We start from the raw sequence: 13,440 nt of genomic DNA, 5'->3' as shown, positions 1-13,440 counted from the left end.
TGATCTAGGAGAAAACAAATAACAGTTTTTAAGAGTAAATTATGATTCAACTAGAAGAGGTGACATCAGATACTTGTGGATGAGAAAACTGCGTGAGCTCTACTGTTCACAGAACTACTAGTTCATAACCAGGTTATATTATATAAAAGCCTTATTTATTCACAACCAGGTTCGTCACACAGTTAGTATAGTTCAATGAAAGATAAGAGATCGTTATTTTCTGTAAACGCTACAGTAGCAGAGCTGATCGGGAAATGAAGTTGGCAAAAGCAGGTTGACCGTCTGTGGGAAACAGTGGCCAACCAAGTTGTTCGTCTATGGGCCGCTTAAGGGAAGCTGACAGTTGAACGTCACTCTGATTGTAGTCAATACGGTATATGAAATGTGAAACTTCATATTTCTTCATTCCATTCTGGGGACCCATGTAGACCTATTTTTTAATTATAAATAAGGCCAAAATTAGTTTTAATAAAAATTGTAATTTGGCTCTAGAACCAAAATGAGGGAGTTAATGATTATCACTGTCTATAGTAGGAAGTTTGTGTCCAATTGACCAGCTTAAATAGAAATTATTATGACTTTAATCTTATTTAATTGCTTTTAGAACAATAACAATGAATAACTAAATCTCTTCACAATAAACTTGATATCCAACTGATTGTCAATCTATTGATAGTAAATTTATACAATGATGAATTTCAAGTTCTGTCTCATTGAGTGTTTGAATCAACAATATCTTAAGGTGCGTACAGACTTTCGCTCTGCTCCGCAACCGAACGTCACTCGAGCAGAGCGATTGATGATCGACCGGGGAGCAAGAGTGGAACTCGAGAAGAGCTAACATCTCCCGTAACGTTCATGATCGGTGCGAGTGCAGAGCGGGGGCGGAGCGGGTTGGTTGGAGGGAGGTTGGTGCGGAGATGGTTGGAGGCGCGTATAAAGTAGCTTTAAAGTAATTTCGATAATTCGGATGGGAAGCGGTCCCAATTTTCAACAAATTGCCAAGTTAATGGAGGAATTCACCGCGTGGGAGATCGCTCAGCTCAGTGAAGCAGAGACCAAAGCTGTATTTGCACACAACAGTGACAGTGAAAATATAACTCCTTTACGTTCTAATTGGACTATTCCCATCTAGCCCGGTCGAGCGATTGTACATAATCCCATTACAACTCATGTTAATTATATTTTCACTGTCACTATTATGTGCAAATACAGCTTAAATGACAGCCACTCTACTCATATGAGGCATTATTTCGCTACTAGTCAAATGGGCAGCCAACCTACAATTATTTCGTGACACTGTCATCTGGAATCCCCAGTCTACTGTTCAGTTCTGTATACAGTACTGTTCCCCAATAAACAGTTCTACCTCTGATTCTACTGTATAGGCTAGTCCACTTGCCATCTCAATTATTCCATTTGAAGCAACAGGTTGTCTTGAAACATAATCCGTACCTATAGTATGACAACTTGAAGTCCTTAACGTTAAAAAGTACTGCTAGTTGTATGGAATGAGCTACAATATTAAAAATAATGGTGTAATAGTAAGTTGGACGCAATTAACTTCCAATTTGTTTTTTCTTAGGGAAATATAAAAAGGATAAATAGAATTTGCATAAATTTTTTTATTTTGCATTTTTACTATTACCAAATCCCATACTTCTCACATAATCTAATTTTTTATTAATTCAAATCTATGAAGCTCAAAATGGTCAACTCCTCGTCTTGAAGGAATACCATTAATATTGGGTTTCCAAAATCCAATTAAAACACCAATTATTTTCTCCTATGATAAGAATAGTTTTTATTCAAGTTCCTATTGAATGCTAGGACAGAATAGCCCTAACAAATATTCATTAAGTTGGAGCTTACACGAGGGAAGTCCTGTTCTATATTAATAGAAGGTTGAAGTAAAGAATAACCTATATTGGAATTTACAATAATAATTTCTCTTGATGCCATCAGTTGAATTTGGTCTTACATTATCTTATCGATTTCATCGATTATTTTGATAAAAAGCGAGGATGATACTTGTAATTAAAATTTGCTTGTTAAATTTACAAAATAGTGATGCTATTTGATCTTCAGCTTTTGTTTGGCTTAGCTGAAAGTGCATTGGAAATTTCCTGAGGTGTCATTATCTTCAAATGCTGCAAGGTGTGAAGCAGCTGCTCTCTTGCACTGCCAATGAACGCATGAGTGAGAAACGCAGGAAACCCTCTGAAGCCATCACGCATCGTGTAGAGGGGTACTCTCACCAAACCCAAAACCTTCAACAAAAGGAGGACTCTGTCTTAATTGCGAAATATTGTACTGTACCAAATTAGTTTAGCAGTCCACATTCAGGTCCAGCTACTATTTCCAAGTTATGTGAATCTCTTCATAAATGATTTTAATAATATGATTTTGTCAAATATTTCTATCTATTCAGTACTCATTGAATTGAAGAATTCAATGTAATTGAATACTTATCATGCTCAATAGGCGTTTGCTAATTACCTTGATACAATATAGAATGGAAAGCCTAAATGAAAATAATTATTTCCAGAAATGATGGGAGGCTTGAGCAGTTTCACTCTCATTATAAATGGCTTCAAATATTTTCAATAATTTCCTTTTTGATAATTCCTTTCAGATACAAGTTACAAATCTTTGATGCTGTAGGAGGATCAATAATTTCGTATGCAGCACTATGATGTGGTTAAGAGCATGGTATTTAGATGAAAACGGTAGGGGTCATGGAATGTGTGCGCAGTGACCAGCCAGCTAGATTGCGTCATCGCCACCAACCGAGGTTTTTAGCACCTATTGGCAATTTATGAAACTTATTTGTTAAAAACAGATGATTGGATATAAAGTGATGTCAGCTGCACCGGAAATTTAGCTCAAGCATGCGCATTGACACCTACCGTCTTCTTCTATATACCGTGGTTGAGAGTATACAGCAGTTCTTTCACTAGAAGATCTTTTGTCTCCCGTCATACACCAAACCATGTTTTGTTTCTGGAGGTGAGAGTTGGTCCTATCAGGCTGCACCTTCAGTTTGTGAAGATATGTGTGTACCTTTAGGAAAGATCCATGAGTGCAGATGAAATTGATGATACAGAAAAGATTTTGGTTTTGGGCTAGCGTCTGTTTTTCCATTCAGCTCTAGTGTTTCAATTTGCCGGCCAGGTTGGTCTAGTGGTAAGAAGCGTTACAATAAAAATTTCGATCTGATAGTACCACCTGGTTCGTAGGTTCAAATTCCTTCCACCGATGGAATAAATGTTTGATCATCTCATCAATATTGACCAACACACTTACCCACGTACAAGCAAAAAGCTGATGTTGGCATCACCCGCAATTAATGAATAAATCAGAGTATTTTTGTATGATGACAGGGTGCTGGATGTTGAAGTGCTTGTTTGGCATTCCATGGAAGGAGTTGGAACAGGAAATTTAAACATAAATCACACAATGCTGAGGACTGGAGGTAAACCACAAGACCAACATGTGCAGCAGGTCGCTATGAGCCAGTAGTACTCAATTCGCCAATAACTCAATCACTGGAATGATTACGTTCCTCAAAAGTTCGCTTCCAATGCATCAATTTTATCCAACACAACATCCTTAACATCATTTTAATGAAGCTGGAAGAGCCTCCACGCGGTGCGCCTGGATATCCAAATCAAGATGGAGACCTAGATTTGAAGAACTGAATCGAATTAATTTCCAAAGCTCTTCTCCCCTCACCCTTCTTCTCTTATTCATGCTTTGGAGCTGTTAGATACTAGATTGGCTATTTTCTATTGACTTAGTTGTGAGCCATTCTCTTTTCAGTCTGTATATCTGAACATCTGGTCAAACTCTTCTTCATTTCAAGCCCCATCGCTCTTGAGCATTCAAGGGCATGGGGCTTATCTTTCATTACTTCCCAGCTATCCTAAATTCTTCACTTTCAAGGTGGCCAGGAGTCGATAGGAGGCGTTCCCTCCACCTGGATTGGATGCCATGGACCAGTTCCCCGTGCATCTAAAAATTACACTTACTAAAAGACAAACAAATCGAGAGAAAACGGATAGGACTTTACGGACTAAGAAGAGATGAACCTTACAAACTTTGAATATTGGTTCATGGAATGTGGGGGGTCGAGGGGGAAGGAATTGGAATTGACGGAAGAAATAAGGCAAACCAGGGTTGATTATCTGGCAATTACAGAGATAAAGAAGAAAGGAACTGGCTTATGAATAAATATATAAATCTCAGTACCCTTTTAAATTATTTTGTCACATGTTTCGGACATTAATGCCATTTATATTTTTATTTATAAAATAAAAATAATGCCATTTATGAAAATTTCCTCAATATTTCCCTTCTTATCCCTATTAATCATTAATGCTACTCCAGCTGCTGCTCGGTCCGCAATACCTGTCCCACTGAAGAACAGCAGATAATGATTATTCAACACAATACAGCCAGTTCCTTGTCTTTTTTCTTTAGGGCTACTTTTAATGTAAATCCTATTATATTGAGCGAGCAATTTCTGTATATCTGTTTATATTTTTATATCTGGTTATCTGGTTATTCATATTCAAAGGATCTCGAAAACAGCTCTAACGATTTTCACGAAATTTGGAACATCCTTGGGAAAACTTGCTGAACGACATTAAAAGGATAATTCATCTTTGGCTGAAACAGCTGAGACTTTTGTCGTCTGTGGATAGTAAAAAGGGAGCGAGTGATTCTGTGGAAAATAAAAATATTGCATCCCCGAAATTCATGAGCTGACGTGTAGTCAACTGTAGAATAAAAACACGATCATTTTAGAGAATTGTGTTATATCAATAAATAAAAATAACGAGCTAAGCTCGGTGCCCCGATATTAAAAATCTGGTGTGGCGCACTCACACAACTTTCCTTGCCGTTATGAAAATTGATCACTGACGCTAGTGTTCCCGCGCATCTCAAGTCTACTATTCAAATATTTGAGCCAGCTGATGACAGGGCAATAACGCTGGAGACACACATGAGGTCTGCTGTCTCTTCATAGTGAATGATTTAATAGAATCAACAATAATTTGCAATTGAATAATCACATTTTCTCGAATTTAAAGCTTATTTTCAATTTTAGGTGAAAATGTTACTGAACATTAATTATAGAGATTTTCATGCTCAATCTACTCCACTTGATTTTTTTTTGTTTCAATTGTATCTGAAGCCTGATAATTGGGAATCTATCTGCATTGATGGGGCGGAGCTCCTGAAATTTTTACAGATATGGGACTTGTGGCAGTTGATAGAGCTTATCGATGACTATTTTAGGTATGAATTTGATCAAAATCGTTGGAGCCGTTTCCGAGAAAATCACGAAAAACCCTGTTTTTGACAACATTTTCGCCATTTTAGCCGCCATCTTGAATTGCATTTGATCGAAATTTTTCGTGTCGGATCCTTATAGTGAAAGGACCTTAAGTTCCAAATTTCAAGTCATTCCGTTAATTGGGAGATGAGATATCGTGTACACAGACGCACATACACTCTTACACACACACACACACACACACACACACACACACACACACACACACAGACTCACATACACACACACACACACACACACACACACACACACACACACACACACACACACACACACACACACACACACACACCAATACCCAAAAACCAGTTTTTTGGACTCAGGGGACCTTGAAACGTATAGAAATTTAGAAATTGGCGTACCTTATTTTTTTTCGGAAAGCAATACTTTCCTTACCTATGGTAATAGGGCAAGGAAAGTAAAAAATATAAATCTCAGTGCCCTTTCAAATTATGGAACATATGACAAAAACATATGACAGAATAATTTAAAAGGGTACTGAGATTTATATTTTTATTTACATTAAAAGTAGCCCTAAAGAAAAAAGACAAGGAACTGGCTGTATTGTGTTGAATAATCATTATTTGCTGTTCTTCAGTGGGACAGGAATTGCGGTGCGAGCAGCAGCTGGAGTAGCATTAATGATTCATAGGGATAAGAAGGAAAAGATTGAGGACTGGAAATGTTTTAATGAGCGTAATCATGAGTGGATATAGAAGAGAATTGCGAGTCCTTTTCTTTGATAATTTATTGCATATGCTCCATGTGACGATCAATTAGTAAAGGATCATTTCTTTGATGAGCTGCAGGTGGCTATTGATGAAGCAAAAAGTACAGTAATACTGTGTGGGGATATGAATGGCCGTGTAGGAAACTTACCGAAAGGAACGGAGCAAGTGATAGGAAAGCATGGTGGAAGCAAAATTAATAATGATGAGGAAAGATTGATCGATCTGTGTATAAATAACAATTTATAGATAACCAAAACAAAATTTCCTCACAAAGACATACCTTGACCCCTGGCTTCACCAGGGTCAGATGCTCAAGAAATGAGCGAGACGTAATATCAAGATAGAAGGAGTACTTCTCTGATCAGTTGACGAAGAACAGAGATGAGAGGGAAGAAAATACAGGAAGACATGACAGAGTTGGAGCACCCTGATATCTTGCTTATAGAGGATGATATAAAAGAAGAAGAATGATGTGTCCGTGAGAAAGATGAAACTTGGAAGATCACCTGCACATGATGGCATCACACCAGAAATGATCAAATATATGGGACCAATCGGTAGAAAGTGGCTCTTGGGAGTGATAAGATTAGCCTGGAGATATGAGAGAATACCTAAGGACTGGGAAGTATCTGTAATGATTCCCATTTACAAAAAGGGGACAATAGAGAATGCAGTAACCAAAGGGGAATATCCCTTCTGAGCGTACCGGGCAAGCTCTACTCAAGAATACTGCATGAGAGGCTGGAATGTTTTATTGAACCATACCTTGAGGAGGCGCAATTTGGCATCAGAAATGGTAGAAGTACTCAAGTAAGTCAATGTAATTTCCATTTCGTAACATCATCACTGGAAAATTAGTTAGCGATAGTGTTGTCCTGTCAGTCCTAGCTCACGGCCCTGTCATAGTCCTAGCACAATCTCCCCCTTGCATGGTATATGGAAGAATAATAGAATACGAAATATATGGATTAGAGAAAAAGCCAGCACCCAATTGAACAACAAATTATCGAGGGGACGAAAATACATTACTTCACCTTCTTCAGGGACTGAGTTTCCACTACAAATTAAACAGGTCCAAATTATCAAGGTTCTACTGTAGTAAAATCTTTAGATTTTGCATGGAAGTTAGTAGTTACGCTATGTTGAAATTATTTTTTTAAATGTAGGATATTAATATATTTTTGCATGATATACGTCATAAAATGATGTAATTATTCAATAAATACAATAAGTAAGGTAAAATGAGAGGTTGAATGTTCCCGAAAATACCAACTCAATTATATTTTTTTATTGTAATCCTCATGCATAGGAAATATTTCAATTGAGTTATACTGTATTTCATATTTTGAGTTATAATAATTTTTTTTAATTGATTTTTCGATCACAAATAGGCCTAACAAATTTATTTTCAAAGGAATAACGTACCTCTGATCCATAGTCCTTGGCTTGATGTACTCCAGCTTCTATTTTTTCCAACTCAGGAAGAGTAGTTTCCAAAGCATAAAAATGTAATGTCAACTCCCTACTACTACTGTGTTGTGAGAATACGAAATCTTTTTCAGTGACTTTATGCTTGCTCAGATCCAAATTCATTTCTTCTTCAAGCTCTCGATTCAATCCATGTATGACATCTTCCCCTGGATCTACAAGACCACCAGGAAAGCCAAGGTAGCCGTCAAATCTCATTTGCATCTGAAAACAAAAATGTAGTCTGAGATAATAAATGTTTTCACATCAAACATGATATTTCTACTGTAAGATAAATTCTAAAAATATAAATGCAATACTCACCAGAGCACAACCTCTCGGTCTTTGAATCGTGAAATTTTGTTCATTCATTTTTGCATATACCATGCAATGAAATGCATGAATGCTTTTACTATATTCATGGTTCTTGGATTGATCTATGATTTTAAAATCATTTATATATGTGTCCTTCACGTAAGGCCAAGCTGTGCTCGAAAACCTGTAGTTGTGCACTAACCCTTTACTAGTAAATATTCTGCCCGAAACTGGCAACCTCAAGAATAAGTTCATACTGGACATGAAATTTCGCAGGGAGAATATAATTGAGATTTTTAAATAACCAAAGTTACTATTCAGATCCAACAAAGCCAAAGATATTATTAACGCATTAATTTATAAACAGAATGAATGTATGTATTTTTAATTAAAATATATATTCAAAGATTAAGAATAAATAATAATTAAATGTCTTTAAGTTAGATAAATATGGTCTAAGTAAGCAGGTTTCTGCTCACCAGGACAGCGGCTCTGGGTTCATATACCCCAAAGATTTTCTCGTTACTTTTAGCATAAATCAAACAATGACAGCCCTCTGTGCTTCCTTTATATTCAGATCTTAGAATTGTATTTAAACTTTCACAAGACATTTTAGAACACTTGGAAAAAGTTTTATTTTTGATTTCTGTCAACAAGATCTGAAGAGAAAGCGGATAATACACACGATTGAACAGCATCAAACATTGAAGACCTCAATTTCGAAATCTATAGAACACGTCAATACTATAAAATAAGAATACAAATAATTACAATGACAGAATAGGTGAAATATTTTATGTTATGACAACATGATAACCTTTGTTATAGGTTTTAAGGTTATGTTCTAAACAAAAGTCCAAGTAAAAACAACAAACCACTCTCGGTCGCAGTCAGCACCGTAACACGCATGCGTTAGTAACGGTTTTTTCCCGTTCCATTCAGTCAGTTCTTTGAATGTAACGTTCTTTTTGATGATGGTTACCGAGCACTGTAACTGAAGCCAATCGTCATCCAATTTTGATGATAATATTATTATCTAATAATGATTTATCATTAAATTCAATATGATAATCAATATATTATTATTTTATTCAATAAAAGGAAGAGTACTTTTGAATAATACGATGAATGAAATTATAACGGTTGTTATTTAACGGATGTTAAAAAACACTTCAACTAAGTCAGCATATTGTCATTTCAAAGCAAAAACCTAACCCCCTAACCTCTCCTTTTACATTTAAAACAGTAATAAACATAACTCTTAGTAAAAAAACCCTAATTCATTCCAGCATATTGCAATTTCAGAGCAAAATCCTAACCCCCAACCAACCTTTCTAGCATATTGCAATTTCAAAGCAAAAACCTAACCTACCCTTACGAAACATTATTAAATAAAACCTAACCCCTTACCCTTTTACATGTACTACTTTCGATTTCAAAGCAAAATCCTAACCCCTCACCTAGCTTTTTACCTTTGAAACATCAAAAAACATAACTCTACCTGAACCCTAGCCCCTTCTAGCATATTGCAATTTTAAAGCAAAAACCTAACCTACCCTTATTAAACATTATTGATTATAACCTAAATAAAACCTAACCCCTAACCCTTTCACATATAATACTGGAAATATATTCATCTTTAGAACAAAACATAAACATCTTATTCATAAACATCGATTTATTTATCTTTAGAACAAAACATAAACATGTGGTGCACTCTCTAGAACTGAACATATTCATTTTATGATGCACAAGTTGAATCTTGTTGGCACACAATCAGCTGGTATAGTGAAGTCCACGTTATAATAGCAGTATAGGAAGATAGGAGAATAGGCTTGCCCATTGATATGGAGAATCTATATATATTAATGGGCTTGCCAGATCTCAGTCTTGCCAACCAAACAGCTGATACTGGTATATCTGATGAATTCAACTGTTCATTGTTGTTTGAAATAGTTGATCATACTTTATTTGTCAAGAAAATATATTTTTTGAATATGTAATAATAAATTTTCATGATTGAGATAAAATATTTTGTTAATTAGTTGAACTTCTACATTGTTAATTAACAATGTGGCAACATCGCAATGTGTGAAAGAGATAGCGCCATCTGCTTTGTTGAACGATAGACAAAGATAGCAACACCATCGCAAATCACACACTACCATTACAACGTGGATCTCACTATAGTTTCTCAAAGAATACTTTTGAATAACTATGTGATAGCTGTGACCGTTGCTGGCTTTACTCTGTATCTGAGACAAAGAGAAACTGCTGTAAAAACAAAGTTGTCACATGTTTATCAGCTGATACTCAAAAGCTTTTTTTATAGCTCACAGAGCGATAATACGCCATCTTGGAAGGAATTAGATCTACCGCCAATTTCGAATCATACTCAGCATTTGTGTTCCACATATTTCGTCCTCTAATACCTGATTATTGTAGTATATAACTATTTATATTCAGAGGTGCAGCAATTTAGGACAGCATTGCTATGGTGAGGTACACGTTATAATGGCAGTGTAGGAAGATAGGAGAAAAGGGTTGCCAGATCTTTGCCACAGTTGCCTCTTCTCTGTGTATAAACAAACGCTGCAGAAAAGTTTTCTATTCTATGCTGACGTCATGATGTGGTGATATGGTAGTATCCTTAGACCAGTTATAGAATAGACACGGGGAAGTCTAGCCTTTGAAGCCAACATCTACTGCCATATCTCCAAACCGTGACGTCGTCATCGGATAGAAAACTTTCAGATTGTGGTTATTTCAGAAGGATGTAAATTATTATTCGTTGAAATGGTAAACTCCAGCTGCGCTCCCGCTGAAATGCGCTCCCGCTACGTTTGATGCCCAATAACTTTCTTTAATGACCAGTAAACAAAAATTTTTTTTGAAATAAAAATTGTAGAGGATTTAATTCTGAAAAGAATTATGTAAGCTGTGTGAACTAAATTCTAATAAAAGTTGAATAAAATGTATTCTAATGTAGTATATTACACCACAAAAATTTGCTGTTTTATGAGGAGAGAACTAATAACTCATAGGTTGTAGCTGATTGCAAATAAAACATGGATTTGGATAACAGCTGTTCCAAAACAGCTGATCTATTTTGTTCTAAATGAGAAAATATTCAAAAGAAATTATCAGCTGGAAATCATTTTCAGAAATATTTTAGCTCACTGTTGAACAAAACAACAAACTGTAAGTTAGGCCTACTGTAACCACACTGTGTTTTTTGTTTAATCTATTAACCAGTTATTTGTAACCATTTCACTTGGCTTTTTTGTGTTGAGTGTTAATTTTTAAAAAAATGGCAGGTCACTTCAGACATCATTCATACTCTGAATTAGCTGACGTGCATTTTATGTATGGGATGGGACACAGTAATAGAACTGAAGCAAGACGTTTGTATCAAGAAAACTTTCCTAATCGAGTATGTCCAAGTTCGAGGTTTTTTGCCACTATTCATCAACGTCTGTCTGAAACAGGTTCTTTGATGTCCAAAGAGCACATTTATGCAGGCAGACCCCGATCCACTTGGACTGTTGAGTTGGAGGATCAAGTTCTTAATGAAATTTATGAAGATCCAGAGAAGAACACAAGAGAATAATCAGTGCAGTTTAATGTCAATCAATCTATTAGTTTGAGGATCCTAAAAGAGCAACAATTACATCCATACCACCTCCAGAAAGTTCATACTTTATTGCCATGAGACTGTATTCCCCGTGCTGGTATTTGCCGATGGTTTTTAGAAAAACTCGTTAACCCAAACTTTTAAACAACCGTTTCATTTACCGACAAGGCACACTTTACAAGAGCTGCTATCGTTAACGTCCACAACCAACAAATTTGGGCAGCTGACAATCCTCATGCCATCAATCCTAATCGTCCACAACATCAGTTTCCAGTAAACATTTGGGCAGGAATCATAGGAGATCATCTACTTCTGTGTGAGCTTTCTCCCAGGCTTAATGGCATAATCTACTTGGACTTTTTGAGAGAGGAGCTATTCATCTTACTAAAAGATGTACCTCTTCAGTTGCGCCAATACATTTGGTTTATGCATGATGGAGCTCCAGCACACTTCAGTGTTGCTGTTTGTAAACAGGAACACCTGAATCACAGGTTTCCAAATCAATGGATAGGCCGAGGTGGGCCAGTACCATGGCCAGCTAGGTCACCACACTTGAATCCTTTGGATTTTTATCTTTGGGAACACTTGAAAACCTTAGTATACAATACTCTGATTGATACAATTGAAGAACTCCAATTAAGAATTTTGAACAGGATAGGAATGATAATTAAAGCAGACTCCTGGAATATTTGAACGGGTCCAACAATTGATGAGAAGACATCTGAACATATGCATTAAGAACAATGGAGGTCACTTTGATCATCATCTTTAGTCTTTTGGTATAAGTTTAATGTCATTTAGATAATATGTTACTTTCATATAGGAATCAAGCTTTTCATAAAAAACCGAATATTTTATTTGCAATCAGCTACAACCTATGAGCTATTAGTTCTCTCCTCATAAAACAGCAAATTTTTGTGGTGTAATGTACTACATAAGAATACATTTTATTCAACTATTATTTAAATTTAGTTTACACAGCTTACATCATTCTTTTCAGAATTTAATTATCTACGATTGTTATTTCAAAAAATTATATGTTTACTGGTCATTAAAGAAAGTTATTGGGTATCAAACATAGAAGTCTGTGTTTTTTTATGTAGATTTCTTGCATATTTTAACTTTTTTCTCAAAAACTACTCATACTACAGCTTCCAAACTAGTTTTATTCAATTTTTCAGATATTTTTACATATGAATCCACCATACTTTTTTTAAAAACTAGTCCCCAAACAATTCAGCATCGGTGTTTTTCACCAGAGGAACTGAATTCCAGACGAAATCTTTCACTCTGTATAGCTCGCTAATGAAGCGTTTATGGATATATGTTTATGAGAATTTTTCTTCTTATTTTTACCTCTACTATCACGTATTGAATTATTTTACCATAATTATGAATCACTCCGTATATCAATGATGAATATACAATAGGCCGTGTCTATTCTATAACTGGTCTAAGTACAAACCACTCTTGGTCTCAGACAGCACCGTATCGCGCATGTGTTAGTAACGGTTTTTTCCCGTTCCATTCAGTCAGATCTTTGAATGTAACGTTCTTTGTGATGATGGTTACCGAGCACCGTAACTGGAGCCGTCATTCCATTTTGATGATGATATTATTATCCAATGATGATTTATCAATAAATTCGATATAATAATCAATATATTATCATCATTTCATTCAATAGAAGTAAGAGTACTTTTCAATAATATAATTAATAAAATATAACGGTTGTTATTAAACTAATGTTGAAAAACACTATAACTAAGTCAGCATATTATCATTTCAAAGCAAAAACCTAACCCCGTAACCACCCCTTTTATATTTAAAACATTAATAAACATAAATCTTTGTAGAAACCCGTTATCCCTTCCAGCATATTGCAATTTCAAAGCAAAATCCTAGCCCCCTAACCTATCTTTTCACCTTTG

General features: G+C 35.7%; 2 protein-coding genes across 5 annotated transcripts in view; one reads left to right on the top strand and one right to left on the bottom strand.

Moving 5' to 3' along the window:
- LOC120351296 (formylglycine-generating enzyme-like) overlaps nt 1–13,440 on the top strand; it is a 46,610-nt gene that overhangs the window by 12,435 nt on the left and 20,735 nt on the right.
- On the bottom strand, nt 2,049–8,750 carry LOC120348761 (U8 snoRNA-decapping enzyme-like). Of its 4 annotated transcripts, none has more exons than XM_039428004.1 (3): nt 7,885–8,750; nt 7,519–7,785; nt 2,049–2,270 (listed from the first exon to the last, which is right to left on the bottom strand). In XM_039428004.1, the coding sequence occupies exons 1-3, from the start codon at nt 8,137–8,139 to the stop codon at nt 2,085–2,087; spliced, it is 708 nt and encodes a 235-aa protein (XP_039283938.1). In that variant the 5' UTR covers nt 8,140–8,750; the 3' UTR covers nt 2,049–2,084. The 4 variants fall into 4 exon arrangements, with proteins under 4 accessions (XP_039283938.1, XP_039283939.1, XP_039283937.1 ...); XM_039428005.1 differs by having other exon boundaries at nt 7,519–7,804; nt 7,885–8,745; XM_039428003.1 differs by having other exon boundaries at nt 8,355–8,745.

Source organism: Nilaparvata lugens, chromosome 5, assembly GCF_014356525.2.
Source record: "Nilaparvata lugens isolate BPH chromosome 5, ASM1435652v1, whole genome shotgun sequence".
In the NCBI taxonomy this organism is placed as follows: Eukaryota; Metazoa; Arthropoda; class Insecta; order Hemiptera; family Delphacidae; genus Nilaparvata; species Nilaparvata lugens.
The sequence above is the reverse complement of the archived record's forward strand: the minus strand, read 5'-3'. Positions and strand labels throughout refer to the sequence as shown.

Coding starts and splice junctions, on each gene's coding strand:
- LOC120348761 (XM_039428004.1), bottom strand. CDS start 8,139: ATGTCCAGTATGAACTTATTCTTGAGGTTGCCAGTTTCGGGCAGAATA. Junction 7,786..7,884: donor GACCGAGAGGTTGTGCTCTG/GTGAGTATTGCA, acceptor TTTTGTTTTCAG/ATGCAAATGAGATTTGACGG. Junction 2,271..7,518: donor CCAAGGACTATGGATCAGAG/GTACGTTATTCC, acceptor CTTTTGTTGAAG/GTTTTGGGTTTGGTGAGAGT.